Genomic DNA, 20,800 nt, shown 5'->3' on the forward strand with positions numbered 1-20,800 from the left:
GTCGTATACACAGCTACGTCACACATCAGTCGATAAGAAGGAGTGGACTTTCATTTAAAGGGACAGTATTACGAATTCCCATAGAACATAACCACGACTGATATTTATCTGATATCATTCTGACTATGTATCTATTTACAAAACACAGACAGCCAGACCATAACACAAAAGGCAGTACACATTACTCCATGACTCAGTGTAGTAACAAATCTTGTTGAGAAGAGATTATATTTGGAGAAAAAAAAGCAAACACCACCCTTATATCAACCTTACTATGACTTTTAAAAAATAAATGATTTGTGAACCATTTGTTTAGTGCGCATGAAGACTTTATTATGTCCTATTAAGTTTTTATAAAGTTCTGTCTTCAACTTTAGTTTAACTTAGTTTATTACGATACATGTCAGACAACTTAAAATAGTGACTCCATTACAGCTGCCTGGCCAATTGCTTGCTTTATGTACCCTAGTGATCAGAGACTCAGATGAATAAAGACACACTTCATGAATTCCTTCCTAAGAGGAGCCAAATTGTTATCCAATCCACTTTGCTCATCTAATGCCATATCGTTTCAAAATCAAATCAAACTTTATTGGTCACATACACATATTTGGCAGATGTTATTGCGAGTGTAGCTAAATGCTTTGTGTTTCTAGCTCCGACAGCGCAGTAGTATCTAACAATTCACGACAATACACACAAATCTAAAAGTAAAAGAAAGGAAATAAAGAAATATATAAATATGAGATTGAGCAATGTCAGAGTGGCATTGACTAAAATACAGTAGAATATAATACAGTGTACACATATGAGATGAGTAAAGCAGTATGTAAACATTATTTAAACATTATTAAAGTGACTAGTGTTCCATTATTAAAGTGGCCAATGATTCCAAGTCTACGTATGTAGGTCAGCAGCCTGTAAGGTGCAGGGTTGCGTAACCGGGTGGAAGCCGGCTAGTGATGGCTACGTATTTAACACTATTTAACGGCTTGAGATAGAAGCTTTTTTTCAGTCTCTCTGTACCAACTTTGATACACCTGTACTAACCACGCCTTCTGGATGATAACAGGGTGAACAGACTGTGACTCGGGTGGTTGATGTCCTTGATGATCTTTTTGGCCTTCCTGTGACATCGGGTGCTGTAGGTGTCCTGGAGGGCAGGTCGTTTTCCCCCAGTGATGCGTTGGGCAGACTGCACCACCCTGCGGTTGCGGGCGGTGCAGTTGCTGTACCAGGCGGTGATACAGCCCGACAGGATACTCTCAATTGAGCATCTGTAAAAGTTTGTGAGGGTTTTAGGGGTCAAGCCAAATTTCTTCAGCTTCCTGAGATTGAAGAGGCGCTGTTGCGCCTTCTTCACAACACTGTCTGTGTGGGTGGACCATTTCAGATAGTCAGTGATGAGTACGCCGAGGAACTTGAAGCTTTCCACCTTCTCCACTGCAGTCCCGTCGATGTGGATAGGAGGGTCGGTGCTCCCTCTGCTGTTTCCTGAAGTCCAAGATCAGCTCTTTTGTTTTGCTGACATTGAGTGAGAGGTTATTAGCCTTGCACCAGTCTCCGAAGGCCCTCACCTCCTCCCTGTAGGGCGTCTTGTCATTGTTGGTAATCAGGCCTACTACTGTTCGTGTCGTCTGCAAACTTGATGATGGAGTTGGAGGCGTGCTTGGCCACGCAGTCATTGGTGAACAGGGAGTACAGGAGGAGGCTGAGCATGCACTCATGTGGGGCCCCTGGATTGAGGATCAGCGAAGTGGAGGTGTCGTTTCCTACCTTCACCATCTTCACCACGACTTAATCTCAACCGCTAATATTTAATCATACAGTATGATCATCTCCCAGTCAAAATAATAAACTCTCAACCATGAGAATATATGCTCTAAAAAGTCAACAGTGAGTATACTGTACTAAAGCATATGCCATTCATTGGTTTGCATGTGTATTTTGGTTCCTTGAAAGACAACACAGTTTATCCTGGAGCTTCCTGTCTTTACATGAGTTTTACTTCCTTATGTTGAGTGGAGGTTTACATAATATGGCTTACAGGTAAATTGGTCTCTTGGGCTCTGGGGCAATAAGGAAGCCTCTGATGAGAAGTTGCAAAGGCACATTTTAATAACACTGACCAATGTTGTTTTCTTTCTATCATTTTCCTTTAAAAAAACAATCTAATAAATTGATCAATGTTTCCTTTAATTCATTAAAGTATGAATTTACACAGGTCTGTGTTGCCAATATACACAATTTGATTAATATTGTTTGCTCACACAGCAGACAGATTTAAGTTGAACTACTACATATAACATAATCACAATGCAAGATGATTTATTTTTTTGTAGATTTAATTTCGGGTTTGCAAGATCCCAGACAGCATTGTGTGATTTAAAGCTAGGGTCAGTCAGCAGCATGCAGTAGTGAGTTAACATTGTTCTTGAGCTGGTTGAATGATTTAGCCCCAGCTTGAATGGATGGGAAACCAGGATGTTAATTTAGATAAGAGGTAGAGAACTCAATCTTTTAATTACATGGTGCTACAGTATCACTGACAAAGTATTGATCAACACTACAACGACCCATTGTTCCCTGGACTAACAAAAGCTTACCTGTAGAGGATCAAATTACTCTTTGATGTTTCTTCCGTAGTAATACGCATATATTGATTCCAATGCTGATTGATATGAGCCAATAACAGTAAATAGTTCAAATAATCTTACAACTCTGTACAACAAGGATTATATTTTGTTGAAAGTCTATGAATCTATGCTATATAGTACTGTTGAATTGGAATCTTGTTGTGCAGTTTGACTGTTTTGAATTTCAGTTGTGAGGCATCAACAGCCCAACACCAACTGACATAACCCAAGTTTTTGCCAAAGGTTTCATTCATAATGCACTTTATCATGTTATTTCAAAACAGAAACTCTAAAATAATTCGTTTTTTGTCTTCATGACTGTTAAACTGAAAACTGTGCGAGGACGAGGGCTCCATTTCTCCCACTACAGGGAGGAATACTGTTTAGACAGTGGAACACTGGTGCCATTGATAACAACCTAGCTATCCATCCAATGATGAGATAGATGGTTATTGGCCAATTTTCTTTGCTACCTGATAGTCAGGCTCCATATATGTAAATATCCCCCTTGATGAAGGGGTAATAAAAGCTGTGGTTATCCATACTGAGGATTGAGGCACACCGAGAGGTGAACTGTGCTGCTCTGTGGACTGCTTTAATGCATCTGAATTTATAAACAGACCAACATTAGCTATGGCGAAATTCCGCACAGACTGCATAGAAAAACCGATCCGCATGTGTTTTAGAATAATCGGTCACTTCATAGGAACACATCCGTGGTGGTTCTTCATCGTCCCTGTCATTATCTCAACAGCATTAGGAAGTGGATTTTACTTTTTGGAAGACAGAACATCTAATGACATTGAAGAGGAGTTTACACCTCTAGAGGGACCGGCCAAGATGGAGAGAATGTTTATTCAAGAATATTTCCCAGAAAATGAATCCATGTTTTCCAGCTTGAGGTTGAACACAGATGGAACATATGCATGTTTCATCGCCACATCCACGACAAACATTTTGACAGTGCCACATCTTGAGGACATATTAGTCTTGGACAGCAAAGTTCGGAACATGACTGTGGAGTTTGAGGATGAACTGTTGCAATATGTGGATATTTGCGCAACAGTGAATGGAAGTTGTTCCTCCAATGCCATATTGAACATTATAGACTACAATGCCAGCAATGTTGATCTTATTAATTTGACGTTTCCAACACATATTTCTACATCTGGCAGGGTTTCCTTGAGGTCAACACTTGGTAGTGTGAAAATAAACAACTCAATTGTTCAAAGTGCCAAGGCAATACAACTTTTTTACTATTTAACAGAATTCAACCAATCAAGAAGCGTCATTTGGCTGACTGAGTTTATTAAGTTGCTCTCGGAAGAATCAACAAATGTCACAGAGGTGAGATACCATCTATACATTTCACATATATACATTTCAGTGTTTTATTTTTTTTATTTTTTTTGTAAAATGTGTTTTATAATTGTACATTTAAAAAAAAAAAGATATATATATTTTAACACTTGTTATTTTTTTGTGTGTGTGTTCTAGGTGTCGTATTCTACATCCATGTCAAGACAGTGGGAATTCGATAAAGTTCCAAAGTCTATTGTTCCTCTTTTCTCAATAACATATACAATTACCATGTCTTTTACAATTTTTTCATGTTTAAGGTTTGTAAAGCATTTATCTCCTTTATGTTACATGAAGTAGATGTACATGTGAGGGGGGGAGGGGTGAGGGGGGGGGGGGGTGGGGGGGGGGGGTTGAGGGTTTGTTACATAGCACATGCCTATGACAAAATGGCGGGATCGAAGCAAAGTGTCCCGCATGGACACCCTTTAAAAAAATGTCAACGTACTTTTCATTTATGCAGTGCATGCATAAAATATGTATGAAAAGACACTTTAAATGGTTTACATTTCTTCAGGTTGGACAACGTGAGGAATAAGGTGTGGGTGGCCACCATTGGAGTCTTTTCTACAGGACTAGCAGTTCTTTCAAGTTTCGGGATGCTGTTGTTAATGGGTGTGCCGTTCGTCATGACTGTTTCTACCTGCCCATTCTTGATACTGGGTAAGGGGAAAGCTCCGCATCCTGTCTCTTCAAACCTTCATTAGTATTTGCTTTCCATTCCTCCACACCTCATCAAAGACAAACACATCTGGTAATTATTGAAGGTAAAAGAGCTTCATACCCAGAGGGCAAATAACTTCCTTATACAACCAGTATACAACCAGACCATGACGTCATTGCAACCAGTTCTGCCCACTTCAAATTCATATTCTAATGTCTCACGGAAATGATTCTACTAACATAACACAAATTCTTCATTTGAATGTCATGAATTACTTAAATGTCATGAATGTTCATGCCTTTCTCTTGTCTCAACCCACTGGGCACAGAAGTCAATTAAACATCTTTCCCAAATTGGTTCCACGTAATTTCATTGAAATGACATGGAAGCAACATTGATTCAACCAGTGTGTGCCCAGTGGGAAGTCATGTTCATGTTTGTTTACCACCTCACTCAATGGCAAACCCTTTGTGTTTCAGGTATTGGAATTGACGACATGTTCATCATGATTTCCTGTTGGCAGAAGACCAATGTCCATGATAGCGTGGTGGATCGTCTGGCCGACACCTACCAAGATGCCGCCATCTCCATCTCTATCACCACGATAACGGATGTCCTGGCGCTGTACCTGGGATACAGCTCACCCTTTCGCTCTGTTCAGACCTTCTGTCTTTACGCCGGCACAGCTATCCTTTTCTGTTACATCTACAACATCATATTCCTTGGTGCGTTTTTAGCACTGAATGGCCAGAGGGAAACTAGTAACCGGCACTGGTTCACCTGTGTGAAGATTCCAGTGGATTGTCCTCCTGGGAAGTCGAGAAGCTATGCAATCTGCTGCGTTGGTGGGGCCTATGATCATGACACCGGGACAGAGGAGGAGCAACCAATCAGCGGCTTCTTTGGGAAGTATTACGGTCCATTTCTGACCCAGAAATGGACCAAAGCGTCCGTTGTGGTTCTCTACGCCGGGTATCTGGCTGTCAGCTTTTATGGATGTTTTGAACTGAAGGAGGGTATTGACCTAAGGAACCTGGCTTCAGATGATTCCTACATTTCCAAATATTACCAAGACAAAAATATGCACTTCTCTTACTATGGTCCAAACGTTATGGTGGCTGTTAATAAGTCACTTGCCTACTGGGAAGAAGACCAGCGCAAAACTCTCAGCTCCTGCATTACAGATTTTAAAAAGTTGGCATATGCTGACAAAAACTTCTTTCTTTCCTGGCTAGATTCTTTCCAAGTTTTTGCAAATGATCTTGATATAAACTCTGAAAATACCTTCAAAATAAACCTGCTTCACTTCTTGGAAAAACGTCCAATGACCTGGCAGGACATTCATTTCGATGCAGATAACAAGATCCGCTCGTCTCGCTTCTTTCTTCAGACGCTTAACATCAGCACGACAAAGCAACAGAAGGACATGCTGATAAGCCTCAGAAAAACTGCTGAAAAATGCCCCATCAAATTAGTGGTTTACCATCCATCGTTTATCTACTTAGACCAGTACACTGTTATTGTGGATAACACCATCCAGACTATCGTGGTTGCCACAGTGTTGATGCTGGCGATCTCCTTACTCCTGATACCCAACCCGCTCTGTTCGCTGTGGGTGGCGTTCTCCATTGGGTCGGTCATTGTGGGTGTAGTTGGATTCATGGCACTATGGGACGTGTCCCTGGACTCAATCTCCATGATAAATCTGATCATCTGTATCGGTTTCTCAGTCAACTTTTCCGCCCATGTCTCGTACGCCTTTGTCTCGAGCACCAAGGCCGACTCGAACGAAAAGGCTGTGGATGCGCTGACCCACCTCGGTTTTCCCATAGTGCAAGGAGCTGTCTCCACCCTTTTAGGGGTGGTGGCGCTCTCTTTCTCAGAAAGCTACATCTTCAGGACTTTTTTCAAACTCATTTTTTTGGTTATTACGTTCGGGCTGGTTCACGGTGTTGCTTTCCTTCCTGTGTTTTTGACATTTGTTGGCATGTGCAGAAATGGGTGATGTAGATATGCAACACTAAATACATCATGTAAATAAAACATACAATACTTAAAACATTTTTTTTTTTTTTAAGATGTTAGTGTGAATGAAATAAGGAACGTGAAATGGGTTAAAACCAACTCACGCCACTAAGCTATTCATCGTCGTACATAGTCATTGGATAATGACTTGATACCACCCCTGTTAACATTACAGCGTCAACCTTTTTGGTTATTACTCAGCATGGCTTCTCTTCATCTGCGATTGATTGGTCTGATTTTTCTTTTGTATCTATGTTTTTCTTTTTGTTGTAATTTGATATGTTATGTACTTATACTGTAGACTTTAAGCTGCATTGGCAAAACTTGTGTTCTAGAAAAGTTGCATACTGTATTATAAATAAATATTTAAAAAATGGCTATTTTACACATTTGATTCTGTCAGTGTATTTACACAGGTGCAAATGTTTGCAATGCTTGGTATATTTTAACATCTGGTTAAAGTTAAGATAATTTTCTTCATTAATTTAAAAAAATATTATTTTTTCTTCTTTAAAAATATATATACAGTGGGGCAAAAAAGTATTTAGTCATCCACCAATTGTGCAAGTTCTCCCACTTAAAAAGATGAGGCCTGTAATTTTCATCATAGGTACACTTCAACTATGAGAGACAAAATGAGAGAAAAAAAATCCAGAAAATCACATTGTAGGATTTTTAATGAATTTATTTGCAAATGATGGTGGAAAATAAGTATTTGGTCAATAACAAAAGTTTATCTCAATACTTTGTTATATACCCTTTGTTGGCAATGACAGAGGTCAAACGTTTTCACACACTGTTGCTGGTATTTTGGCCCATTCCTCCATGCAGATCTCCTCTAGAGCAGTGATGTTTTGGGGCTGTTGCTGGGCAACACGGACATTCAACTTCCTCCAAAGATTTTCTATGGGGTTGAGATCTGGAGACTGGCTAGGCCACTCCAGGACCTTGAAATGCTTCTTACGAAGCCACTTCTTCGTTGCCCGGGCGGTGTGTATGGGATCATTGTCGTTTCATCTTCAATGCCCTTGCCGATGGTAGGCTTTGTTACTTTGGTCCCAGCTCTCTGCAGGTCATTCACTAGGTCCCCCCGTGTGGTTCTGGGATTTTTGCTCACCGTTCTCATGATCATTTTGACCCCTCGGGGTGAGATCTTGCATGGAGCCCCAGATCGAGGGAGATTATCAGTGGTCTTGTATGTCTTCCATTTCCTAATAATTGCTCCCACAGTTCATTTCTTCAAACCAAGCTGCTTACCTATTGCAGATTCAGTCTTCCCAGTCTGGTGCAGGTCTACAATTTTGTTTCTGGTGTCCTTTGACAGCTCTTTGGTCTTGGCCATAGTGGAGTTTGAGGTTGTGGACAGGTGTCTTTTATACTGATAACAAGTTCAAACAGGTGCCATTAATACAGGTAACGAGTGGAGGACAGAGGAGCCTCAAATAAGTTGTTACAGGTCTGTGAGAGCCAGAAATCTTGCTTGTTTGTAGGTGACCAAATACTTATTTTCCATTATTTGCAAATAAATTCATTAAAAAATCCTACAATGTGATTTCATAGTTGAAGTGTACCTATGATGAAAATTACAGGCCTCTCATCTTTTTAAGTGGGAGAACTTGCACAATTGGTGGCTGACTAAATACTTTTTAGCCCCGCTGTATTTAGCCCAACTATAGATAGTTTCTTTGTCAAGTTTAGTTCATTTTCGACTTGCCTTGGGTGTTGTCGTTTAACCCACATCGTTAGCTGATGTTATTGAACAACGTCTAGAATCTTCTGGCAAGCATTTGTGAATATATATATCAACTACACTGTAGTTCAACATGCATACATTCTGATGGTCAGGTAAGATGTGCATATCAAACTGATCATTAACAACAACATAAAAACAATACTGAAGACAACCACAGGGGTTAAGATTATAATAATAGGGTTTCATTTATTTCCTTCAGCTGCACATAAAATTCTTCCCAACGTCTGTCGTCATATCATTGAGAGAATAAAAAGCGTGTCAGTCAATTGTAGTCAATGCATACGCAGCCCAAAAGCCTTCTAGCTATATACAGTGTTCCCGTTAAACCCCATTCATATATACAACTAAAGGTGGGTAAAAAGGGCAGAAATAGGAGCTCGAAATGTGTCACTTAAACAAGTAAAACACTAAAATGTACAAAGCATACCAATAAGTTACGCTGGTTATATACTGTATAACCAATTGCACAGTGTATCATCATAACAATATTTGCCTCTAAAGAAAAGTTTATTCTTAAATGCAACAAAAAAAAAAAACCTCCGTTGTATCGCAATCTGAACGTTTCCAGCTCGACATTAGAAGACATTTTAACGTTCTTTCCTAAAGCGTTCATGCTAACCAAAGATGGAGATACTAGATTGTTGAAGCGATTGAGTATTGTCTACAGATGCATTCGACCGTTTCCCTTAAAGCCTTACACATCAGCAAATGACTATGACGGTCCTTGCTTACACCACGAGGTTCTGTGCTTCTGTGTTTAAAAACATACAAGGTGAGGACATGTAAAGAAGAGATTCACAGATCTGAGGTAACGGTAGACACAGCTGGTGTTCAGATGCGAATACACAGCAGAAGTGGGGTGAACCAGGATGAGGGGTTGTAGGGTCTTCTAGGTTTCATTGTTACTTTGACAATTGTTTAGACCTAGAAACCAGATAACTTGAGGTATTTCGCAATTAAAATGGATGAACGAATGTTGGCTGAATTGAAACCAAAAACGACGAGGATTTAATGGCCCGTCACTGCTTAATACGCCGAAGTTGGGTTTGAAGTAACAAAAGCATTTTTTTCGAAGCACAGCAGCATTCCCTTCAATCTATATACACAGCAGCTACATATTTTATCACAAATACATCAAGTACATTTTCAGACTAAGAGACATTAGAATTTTGGGTTAAGTCCAAACAGTCCCTTTTTATTTATCCTTCATTTAACTAGGCAAGTCAGTTAAGAACAAATTCTTATTTTCAATGACGGCCTAGGAACAGTGGGTTAAATGCCTTGTTGAAGGGCAGAACGACAGCTCGGGGATTCGTACCTTGTCAGCTCGGGGGTTTGAACTTGCAACTACTTGTACTTGTAGACTACTTAGGGAGAATCAGATTTCATATGAGAGACATGATTGGAAGTCACCGGAAGAAACAAATGTCTTTTTATGGAGGATAGATGGTTTCATTGTGATTCTGGAGGTCTAGAGCAAGACATTGAATCAATTGACTTGGACTTTTACTGAGCATAAAACATTTTAACACATATTTACATATACACAGTGGCTTCAGGAAGTGTTCATCACACCCTTTGACTTATTCCACATTTTGTTGTGTTACAGTCTGAATTCAAAATGGATTAAATATAATTTTTTCCTCATCCATCTTTAAACAATAGCCCCATAATGACAAAGTGAAAACATGTTAAAAAAAAAATAATCTCATTTGTATATAAGTATTCACATCAATACATGTTAGAATCACCTTTAGCAGCGATTACAGCCGAGTCTTTCTGGGTAAGTCTAACAGCTTTGCACACCTGGATTGTACAATATTTGCACATTATTTTTTTTTTTAAATGATTCAAGTTGGTTGTTGATCATTACTAGACAGCCATTTTCTTGCCATAGCTTTTCAAGCAGATTTAAGCTAAAACTGTAACTAGGCCACTCAGGAACATTCAATGTTGTCTTGGTAAGCAACTCCAGCATATATTTGACCTTGTGTTTGAGGTTATTGTCCTGCTGAAATGTGAATTTGTCTCCCAGTGTCTGTTGGAAAGCAGACTGAACTGGGTTTTCCTCTAAGATTTTGCCTGTGCTTAGCTCACTTCAGTTTCTTTTTCTCCTTAAAAAAACAACAACTCCCTAGTCCTTTCCGGTGACAAGCATACCCATAACATGATGTAGCCACCACCATGCTTGAAAATGTGAAGAGTGGTACTCTGATGTATTGTGTTGGATTTGCCACAAACATAATGCTTTGTATTCAGGAAATAAAGTTAATTTCTTGGCCCCATTTTTGCAGTATTACTTGAGTGCTTTGTTTGCCAAAAGGAGGCATGTTATGGAATATGTTTTATTCTATACAGGCTTTCTTTTCACACTGTCATTTTGGTTAGTATTGTTGAGTAACTACAATGTTGTTGATTCATCCTCAGTTCTAAAAAAGCCATTAAACTCTGTAACCGTTTTAAAGTCACCATTGGCCTCACGGTGAAATCCCTGAGCGGTTTCCTTCCTCTCCAGCAACTGAGTTGGGCAGGACACCTGTATCTTTGTAGTGACTTGGTATATTGATCCAAAGTGTAATTAATAACTTCACCATGCTCAAAGGGATATTCAATGTCTGCTTTTTTAGGTGTCCTTCTTTGAGAGGCATTGGAAAACCTCCCTGGTCTTTGTGGTTGAATCTGTGTATAAAATGTACTGCATGACTGAGGGAACGTACAGACAATTGTAGGTGTGTGGGGTACAGAGATAAGGTAGTCATTCAAAAATGACATTGAACACTATTATTGCACAGAGTGAATCTATGCAATTTATTAAGCACATGTTTACTCCTGAACTTATTTAGGCTTGCCATAACAAAGGGGTTGATTACTTATTGAGTCAAGACATTTCAGCTTTTCATTTAAAAAAATCAAATTTGTAAACATAATTCCACTTTTATATATTATGGGGTATTGTGTGTAGGCCAGTGACACAAAAACTTAATTTAATCCGTTTTAAATTCAGGCTGTGAATATTTCCTGAAGACACTGTACATACACACGTACAGCTCCGTAGCTCTGTTTGCGTAGACTGTGAAATCACCGTGGACAGTGATTTATTTTCTTCCCACCCCTCACCCGATCTCCCAAATTAAACCGTGACACCTCCACCCTTGGAAGTCTCATCTTGTCTCCAGGCCCTTGCCCTCCAGGACCATCTTGATCTCTCTGGCATCCAGCGTCTCGTATTGCAACAGGGCGTTGGCTAGGTTCTGGTGTTCTTTGGCGTGAGACTTGAGGAGAGCCCTGGCCCGCTCGTACGAATCCTGGGGACCACACAAACCAGAGGAGATAACACATGTAGGGGTTGAGTGAATTTCTGAAAAGGGCTGGTATATATTACAATGCAATTAAGGCTTACACACACACCTGCAAATTGTGCCTGTTATTTCCCTAAACTGTGATACTCTGAATAAGCTCGGTTTGAGAAATGGGAAAGATAAATACAATTTTTGTATTATTTTTTTAACAAGCCAAAGAGCACTGGGTCAGGGGCTTGGAAGGATGATGGAGGTGGAAACGTACCTTTAAAAGTTTCCTGACTTCGTGTTCGATGGCAGCCTGTGTCTCTGGGCTCTGCTTGGTTTGGTCAGTGTAGGTCATGACACCCAGCTTCAACACAGGTAGGTGTGTGTGTGTGTGTGTGTGTGTGTGTGAGAGAGAGAGAGAGAGAAAGCAAGAGCGGAGAGAGAGAATATAATATATATATGTTAGCGCTACAAAATTGGGTGGTTCCCGTTCATGCCAATAAAGCTAATTGAATTGAGAATCAGGGTTCCAAGGCCAACACCACATGTCCTGAAAGGTAATACAGTAAAAACAGGACTTTGCTGACGCTTTATTAGACATGACTTCAATTTGTCTCTCCCGACCAAACGTCCAGCAACGTCCAACAAACGTCCAGCAACGTCCAACAAACGTCCAGCAACGTCCAACAAACGTCCAGCAACGTCCAACAAACGTCCAGCAACGTCCAACAAACGTCCAGCAACGTCCAACAAACGTCCAGCAACGTCCAACAAACGTCCAGCAACGTCCAACAAACGTCCAGCAACGTCCAACAAACGTCCAGCAACTTACCCTCTCACACATACCAAATCTGGTCACCATCATTTTTGCAATTCTGGTGGCAGCATCAAAGTCACTTGATGCACCTGAAGAAAAAAAAATAAGAAGTTGAACATGTTGTTTATATAGAATTTGTTTAGTTTAAAAAAAAAAAAAAATGAAGCACTTTTGGAAGATGATTAATGCTCTAAAAGATATCAATGTCTCAGTGATATACAGCACAGTGCTGGCAACACTAATGACCTGGGTTAGTCATCAGCACGGTGCTGACAACACTAATGATGTGGGTTAGTCATCAGCACGGTGCTGACAACACTAATGACGTGGGTTAGTCATCAGCACGGTGCTGGCAACACTAATGATGTGGGTTAGTCATCAGCACGGTGCTGGCAACAGTAATGATGTGGGTTAGTCATCAGCACGGTGCTGGCAACAGTAATGACGTGGGTTAGTCATCAGCACGGTGCTGGCAACACTAATGATGTGCGTTCGATACCTGCATGGACCTCATAATATTGAAAATATTAATATTATTAATGCTCTTGTTTACGTGTTGCTGTGCGTTTTGTTGCCAACCTTACTTTGCTACCTGACAACTTTACGGTTTTTACTTTTTAATTACCGTTTATATTTTTTGGTTTTTCCCTCACTCAACTTTTCATTCAACTTTTTCACTCCGGATGCTTTATTTTTATTTATTTTTATTTTACCTTTATTTAACCAGGCAAGTCAGTTAAGAACAAATTCTTATTTTCAATGACGGCCTGGGAACAGTGGGTTAACTGCCTGTTCAGGGGCAGAACGACAGATTTGTACCTTGTCAGCTCGGGGGTTTGAACTCGCAACCTTCCGGTTACTAGTCCAACGCTCTAACCACTAGGCTACCCTGCCGCCCCTATCTGGACGTGGTTCGTCAGGACCTCCAACAGCCGAAGCTAAGTAGTAACATTAACATGATGCCTTCTAATTGCAGTCGCTGTACTCATAATATACAGGAGAACGATCGCCTTACGGTGAGGATAGCTGTGCTACAAGCCCAGCTTCAGATGCAATCGTTAGGCAAGGGTAATTTCAGTGTAGGAAAGGATGAAACGACGTCTGTGCCACCAGTAAGTACAGATAGTAATGTTAGTATAAATCCCCTCGCACGGTCCCCGCAGCCGGACAACTTTCTCATGGCTTCTGGAGGGAAATGCTGTAGGAATGCTCAACCGGTGTCGCTCATTCAGCCGACAGAAACTGTCAACCGGTTTTCCCCATTAAGCAACGAGTCGGAGTCAGAGGCCGAGCCTTCTCTGGTCTCTACTCCTATCCGTTACTGGGTCTGAGATGCCGAAACTTCCCACCATTAGCTCTGACAAATTGAAAACTCTAGTCATTGGAGACTCCATTACCCGCAGTATTAGACTTAAAACGAATCGTCCAGCGATCATACACTGTTTACCAGGGGGCAGGGCTACCGACGTTAAGGCTAATCTGAAGATGGTGCTGGCTAAAGCTAAAACTGGCGAGTGTAGAGTATAGAGATATTGTTATCAATGTCGGCAACAACGATGTTAGGATGAAACAGTCAGAGGTCACCAAGCGCAACATAGCTTCAGCGTGTAAATCAGCTAGAAAGATGTGTCGGCATCGAGTAATTGTCTCTGGCCCCCTCCCAGTTAGGGGGAGTGATGAGCTCCTCAGCAGAGTCTCACAACTCAATCGCCGGTTGAAAACGTTTTTTTGCCCCTCCCAAAAGATGTAGATAATTGGCCCTCTTTCTGGGACTCACCCACAAACAGGACCAAGCCTGACCTGCTGAGGAGTGACGGACTCCATCCTAGCTGGAGGGGTGCTCTCATCTTATCTACCAACATAGACAGGGCTCTAGCTCCTCTAGCTCACAATGAAATAGGGTGCAGGCCAGGCAACAGGCTGTTAGCCAGCCTGCCAGCTTAGTGGAGTCTGCCAATAGCACAGTCAGTGTAGTCAGCTCAGCTATCCCCATTGAGACCCGGTCTGTGCCTTGACCTAGGTTGGGCAAAACTAAACATGGCAGTGTTCGCCTTAGCAATCTCACTAGGATAAAGACCTCCTCCATTCCTGTCATTATTGAAAGAGATCATGATACCCCACATCTCAAAATAGGGCTACTTAATGTTAGATCCCTCACTTCAAAGGCAATTATAGTCAATGAACTAATCACGGATCATAATCTTGATGTGATTGGTCTGACTGAAACATGGCTTAAGCCTGATGAATTTACTGTGTTAAATGAGGCCTCACCTCCTGGCTACACTAGTGACCATATCCCCTGTGCATCCCGCAAAGGCGGAGGTGTTGCTAACATTTACGCTAGCAAATTTCAATTTACACTTTTTTTTTTTTCATCTTTTGAGCTTCTAGTCATGAAATCTATGCAGCCTACTCAATCACCTTTTATAGCTACTGTTTACAGGCCTACTGGGCCATATACAGCGTTCCTCATCGAGTTCCCTGAATTCCTATCGGACCTTGTAGTTATAGCAGATAATATTCTAATTTTTGGTGACTTTAATATTCACATGGAAAAGTCCACAAACCCACTCCAAAAGGCTTTCGGAGCCATCATCGACTCAGTGGGTTTTGTCCAACATGTCTCTGGACCCACTCACTGTCACAGTCATACTCTGGACCTAGTTTTGTCCCATGGAATAAATGTTGTGGATCTTAATGTTTTTCCTCATAATCCTGGACTATCGGACCACCATTTTATTATGTTTGCAATTGCAACAAATAATCTGCTCAGACCCCAACCAAGGAACATCAAAAGTCATGCTATAAATTCACAGACAACACAAAGATCCCTTGATGCCCTTCCAGACTCCCTCTGCCTACCCAAGGACGTCAGAGGACAAAAATCAGTTAACCACCTAATTGAGGAACTCAATTTAACCTTGCGCAATACCCTAGATGCAGTTGCACCCCTAAAAACTCAAAACATTTTTCATAAGAAACTAGCTCCCTAGTATACAGAAAATACCCGAGCTCTGAAGCAAGCTTCCAGAAAATTGGAACGGAAATGGCGCCACACCAAACTGGAAGTCTTCCGACTAGCTTGGAAAGACAGTACCGTGCAGTGTCGAAGAGCCCTTACTGCTGCTCGGTCATCCTATTTTTCCAACTTAATTGAGGAAAATAAGAACAATCAGAAATTCCTTTTTAATACTGTCACAAAGCTAACTAAAAAGCAGCATTCCCCAATAGAGGATGGCTTTCACTTCAGCAGTAATAAATTCATGAACTTCTTGAGGAAAAGATCATGATTATTAGAAAGCAAATTACGGACTCCTCTTTAAATCTGCGTATTCCTTCAAAGCTCAGTTGTCCTGAGTCTGTACAACTCTGCCAGGATCTAGGATCAAGAGAGACACTCAAGTGTTTTAGTACTATATCTCTTGACACAATGATGAAAATAATCATGGCCTCTAAACCTTCAAGCTGCATACTGGACCCTATTCCAACTAAACTAGCTGCTTCCTGTGCTTGGCCCTCCTATGTTGAACATAATAAACGGCTCTCTATCCACCGGATGTGTACCAAACTCACTAAAAGTGGCAGTAATAAAGCCTCTCTTGAAAAAGCCAAACCTTGACCCAGAAAATATAAAAAACTATAGGCCTATATCGAATCTTCCATTCCCCTCATTTTTTTTTGAAAAGGCTGTTGCGCAGCAACTCACTGCCTTCCTGAAGACAATGTATACGAAATGCTTCAGTCTGGTTTTAGACCCCATCGTAGCACTGAGACTGCACTTGTGAAGGTGGTAAATTACCTTAATGGCATCAGACTGAGGCTTTGCATCTGTCCTCGTGCTCCTAGACCTTAGTGCTGCTTTTGATACCATCGATCACCACATTCTTTTGGAGAGATTGGAAACCCAAATTGGTCTACACGGACAAGTTCTGGCCTGGTTTAGATCTTCTGTCGGAAACATATCAGTTTGTGTCTGTGAATGTTTTGTCCTCTGACAAAACAACTAAATTTCGCTAGAAGCCTGTGTTTCAGACATAAGGAAGTGGATGGCTGCAAACTTCCTACTTTTAAACTCGGACAAAACAGAGATGCTTGTTCTAGGTCCCAAGAAACAAAGAGATCTTCTGTTGAATCTGACAATTAATCTTAATGGTTGTACAGTCGTCTCAAATAAAACTGTGAAGGACCTCGGCGTTACTCTGGACCCTGATCTCTCTTTTGACGGACATATCAAGACTGTCTCAAGGACAGCTTTTTTCCATCTACGTAACATTGCAAAAATCAGAAACGTTCTGTCCAAAAACAATGCAGAAAAATTAATCCATGCTTTTGTTACTTCTAGGTTAGACTACTGCAATATTCTACTTTCTGGCTACCCGGATAAAGCACTAAATAAACTTCAGTTAGTGCTAAATACGGCTGCTAGAATCCTGACTAGAACCAAAGAATTTGATCATATTACTCCAGTGCTAGCCTCCTCCCTACAAGGGATGATTTCAAGGTTTTACTGCTAACCTACAAAGCATTACATGGGCTTGCTCCTACCTCTCTCTCTGATTTGGTCCTGCCGTACATACCTACACGTATGCTACGGTCACAAGACGCAGGCCTCCTAATTGTCCCTAGAATTTCTAAGCAAACAGCTGGAGGCAGGGCTTTCTCCTATAGAGCTCCATTTTTATGGAATGGTCTGCCTACCCATGTGAGAGACGCAAACTCGGTCTCAACCTTTAAGTCTTTACTGAAGACTCCTCTTCAGTAGGTCATATGATTGAGTGTAGTCTGGCCCAGGAGTGTGAAGGTGAACGGAAAGGCACTGGAGCAACGAACCGCCCTTGCTGTCTCTGCCTGGCCGGTTCCCCTCTTTCCACTGGGATTCTCTGCCTCTAACCCTATTACAGGGGCTGAGTCATTGGCTTACTGGTGCTCTTTCATGCCGTCCCTAGGAGGTGTACTTGAGTGGGTTGAGTCACTGACATGACTGACTGACTGACTGTCTGGGTTGGAGCCCCCCTTTGGGTTGTGCCGTGGCGGAGATCTTTGTGGTCTATACTCGGCCTTGTCTCAAGATGGTAAGTTGGTGGTTGAAGATATCCCTCTAGTGGTGTGGGGGCTGTGCTTTGGCAAAGTGGGTGGGGTTAGATCCTTCCTGTTTGGCCCTGTCCGGGGGTATCATCGGATGGGGCCACAGTGTCTCCTGACCCCTCCTGTCTCAGCCTCCAGTATTTATGTGTCGGGGGGCTATGGTCAGTTTGTTATATCTGGAGTACTTCTCCTGTCTTATCCGGTGTCCTGTGTGAATTTAAGTATGCTCTCTCTAATTCTCTCTCTCTCGGAGGACCTGAGGCCTAGGACCATGCCTCAGGACTACCTGGCATGATATCTTCTTGCTGTCCCCAGTCCACTTGGCCGTGCTGCTGCTCCAGTTTCAACTGTTCTGCCTGTGATTATTATTATTTGACGATGCTGGTCATTTATGAACATTTGAACATCTTGGCCATGTTCTGTTATAATCTCCACCCGACACAGCCAGAAGAGGACTGGCCACCCCTCATAGCCTGGTTCCGCTCTAGGTTTCTTCCTAGGTTTTGGCCTTTCTAGGGAGTTTTTCCTAGCCACCGTGCTTCTACACCTGCATTGCTTGCTGTTTGGGGTTTTAGGCTGGGTTTCTGTACAGCACTTTGATGTATCAGCTGATGTACGAAGGGCTATATAAAATAAATTTGATTTGATGTCACTGTTAATCTCCGCAATTCCGCAAGTCAGTTTGAATAACAGATAAATTACCATATCATACCCTCAAAAACATAAATTCCCAACATTTAGATTGAATATTATATATTTGGATGACAGCATTACACAGCATTACACACCTTGAGACGTTTGAGGAATATTGTTGTTACACTACATACAGTACCGCACAAGGTGTATACTGTAATTCTGTAGTCAAATTACCCTCCTACGCCCTACATCCCCCTGCATACCAGTGGTGATGAACTCATTGCCAAATATGATCTCCTCTGCCACGCGGCCTCCCATGCTGACGTCCATCTGGGCCAGCAGCTGAGCACGCGTCTCGCTCCAGCGGTCATCATCTGGGAGCATGGACACCTGGAAGACAGGGGGGGGGGGGGGGGGGGAGTGAGGCCTGGCTGAAAATGGAACCAACCATTTCACACTTAATGTTTTCAGAAAATCATTTAAAAAAACTATTTAAAATTTGCCAGACAAAACCACAGGAGGACTAAGGCACTTTTCATTATATCGAAATGAGGCCTTGTGGTATTGGCTCAGTGGAATGGATTCCTAAAACACATGGAGGTCCAGATAACCTACAGCTCCTTCAGAAAGTATAAATACCCCTCGACTTATTCCACATTTTTCTGCGTTACAGGCAGCCAGAATTAAAACATGATTAAATAGACCCCCTCCCCCCACACAATACCCCAAAATGACTAATTGAAAACATGTTTTTACAAATCTTGGCAAATTTATTGCAAATGAAATAAATATCTACGTAAGTATTTACACCCTTTTGCCATGACACTCCAAATTGAGTTCATGTGCATCCAATTTCACTTTGATCATCCTTCAGATTACACTACAACTTGATTGGATTCCACCTGTGGCCAATTCAATTGTTAGGACATGATTTAGAAAGAAAAACACCTGTCTATATACACTGAATGTACAAAACATTAAAGAACAACTTCCTAATATTGAGTTGCACCCCATTTTACCCTCAGAACAGCCACAATTCTTTGTGGCGTGGACTCTACAAGGTGTTGAAAGTATTCCACAGGGATGCTGGCCCATGTTGACTCAACGCTTCCCACAGTTGTGTCAAGTTGGCTGGATGTCCTTTGGGTGGTGGACTGTTCTTGATTCACACTGGAAACTGTTGAGCATGAACATAGGAGCGTTGTAGTTCTCGACACACTTGAACCTGTGCGCCTGGCACCTACTACCATACCTCGTTCAATGGCACTTAAATATTGTCTTCCCCAAACACCCTCTGAATGGCACACATACACAATCCATGTCAAAGCTTAAATTATTATTTCACCTGTCTCCTCCCCTTTATCTACAGTGAAGTGGATTTAACAGGTGACATCAATAAGGGATCATAGCTTTTACCAGGATTCACCTGGTCAGTCTGTCATGGAAATAGGTGTTTAATGTTTTGTACACTCAGTGAAAGGTCCCACAGTTGACAGTGCATGTCAGAGCAGAAGCTATACCATGAAGTCCAAGGAACTGTCCATAGATCGGCAAAATATAATTGTGATGAGGGAAGGGTATAAAACAATTGCTTGAGTGTTTAAAGTTTCAGGAGCACTGTGGTCTCCATCATTGGGAAATTGAGAAAAAAAAATATGGAACTACCCAGACTCCACCTAGAGCTGTCCGCCCGACTAAACTGAGCAGCCGGGCAAGAAGGACCTTGGTCAGGGAGATGACTGAGAACCCAATGACCACTGACAGAACTACAGAGTTCCTTGGCTGAGATGGGAGAACCTGCTAGAAGAACAACAGTCTCTACAACACTTCACCAATCTGGACATTATGGGAGAGTGGCCAGATAGAAGTCACTCCGGAGAAAAAGGCACTCCTGAGAAAAAGGCACATGACAGCATGCCTGGAGTTTGCAAAAAGTCACGTGAAAGACAGATCATTAGACAAAATATTGTGGTCTGATGACACAAAAATGTAAGTATTTGCCCTGAATGCAAAGCATTCAGTCTGGAGAAAACCAGGCACAGCTCATCACCCGTCGTCACCATCCCTACTGTGAAGCATGGTGGTGGCAGCATCATGCTACATGGATGCTTTTTAGCACCAGGGACTGGGAGACTGGTAAGGATGGAGGGAACAATGAATGAAGCCAAATACAGGTAAATCATTGATGAGAACCTGCTTCAGAGTGCAAACGACATTAGACTGGGTTGAAGATTTATATTTCAACAGGACGATGACCCCAAGCATACAGCCAAAGCAATGCTGGAATGGCTTCAGAACAAGAATGTAAAATTCCTTGTGTGACCCAACAGAAGCCCAGACATGAATCCCATTGAAAAGCTGTGGAAAGACTTGAAGATTTTGCTGTTCACTGAGACTTCCCATCTAACTTAACAGAGCTTGAGAAAAATCCGCAAGGAAGAGTGAGAGAAAATCCCCAAATCCAGATGTGTGAAGCTGATACAGACATACCCCCAGACGACTCAAAGCCGATACAGAAATACCCCCAGACGACTCAAA

The 20,800-nt window shown here is 41.7% G+C and overlaps 2 protein-coding genes and 1 pseudogene across 6 annotated transcripts in view; 2 read left to right on the plus strand and 1 right to left on the minus strand.

Moving 5' to 3' along the window:
* Positions 1-3,209: 3,209 nt before the first annotated feature.
* On the plus strand, positions 3,210-4,533 carry LOC149970849 (patched domain-containing protein 3-like). The gene is made up of 2 exons (XM_090225641.1): positions 3,210-3,983; positions 4,513-4,533. The coding sequence occupies exons 1-2, from the start codon at positions 3,270-3,272 to the stop codon at positions 4,531-4,533; spliced, it is 735 nt and encodes a 244-aa protein (XP_090081767.1). The 5' UTR covers positions 3,210-3,269.
* A 622-nt stretch (positions 4,534-5,155) lies between these two features.
* Positions 5,156-7,017, plus strand: LOC110509070 (patched domain-containing protein 3 pseudogene; annotated as a pseudogene). The gene has a single exon (XR_016492896.1). The product of XR_016492896.1 is annotated as a patched domain-containing protein 3 pseudogene (transcript).
* A 1,579-nt stretch (positions 7,018-8,596) lies between these two features.
* The window catches only part of LOC110509071 (ATP-dependent zinc metalloprotease YME1L1), a 36,748-nt gene continuing 24,544 nt past the window's right edge, over positions 8,597-20,800 (minus strand). For all 4 annotated transcript variants that reach the window (XM_036966439.2, XM_036966438.2, XM_090225209.1 and 1 more), the window contains exons 15-18: positions 18,526-18,652; positions 12,557-12,630; positions 12,002-12,088; positions 8,597-11,742 (exon numbers count right to left, since the gene is read on the minus strand). In XM_036966439.2, coding sequence (XP_036822334.2) covers positions 11,599-11,742; positions 12,002-12,088; positions 12,557-12,630; positions 18,526-18,652 — 432 coding nt within the window. In that variant the 3' untranslated portion in view covers positions 8,597-11,598. The remainder of the gene's footprint in view (positions 11,743-12,001; positions 12,089-12,556; positions 12,631-18,525; positions 18,653-20,800) is intronic.

This window comes from Oncorhynchus mykiss, chromosome 28 (assembly GCF_057628025.1).
Source record: "Oncorhynchus mykiss isolate SJ-2025 chromosome 28, ASM5762802v1, whole genome shotgun sequence".
NCBI lineage: Eukaryota > Metazoa > Chordata > Actinopteri > Salmoniformes > Salmonidae > Oncorhynchus > Oncorhynchus mykiss.

Bases quoted from the DNA above. Each gene is read 5' to 3' on its own strand.
- LOC149970849 (XM_090225641.1), top strand. From the start codon at position 3,270: ATGGCGAAATTCCGCACAGACTGCATAGAAAAACCGATCCGCATGTGT. The intron at 3,984-4,512 runs GTGAGATACCAT...ACATTTCTTCAG, and splicing joins AATCAACAAATGTCACAGAG to GTTGGACAACGTGAGGAATA.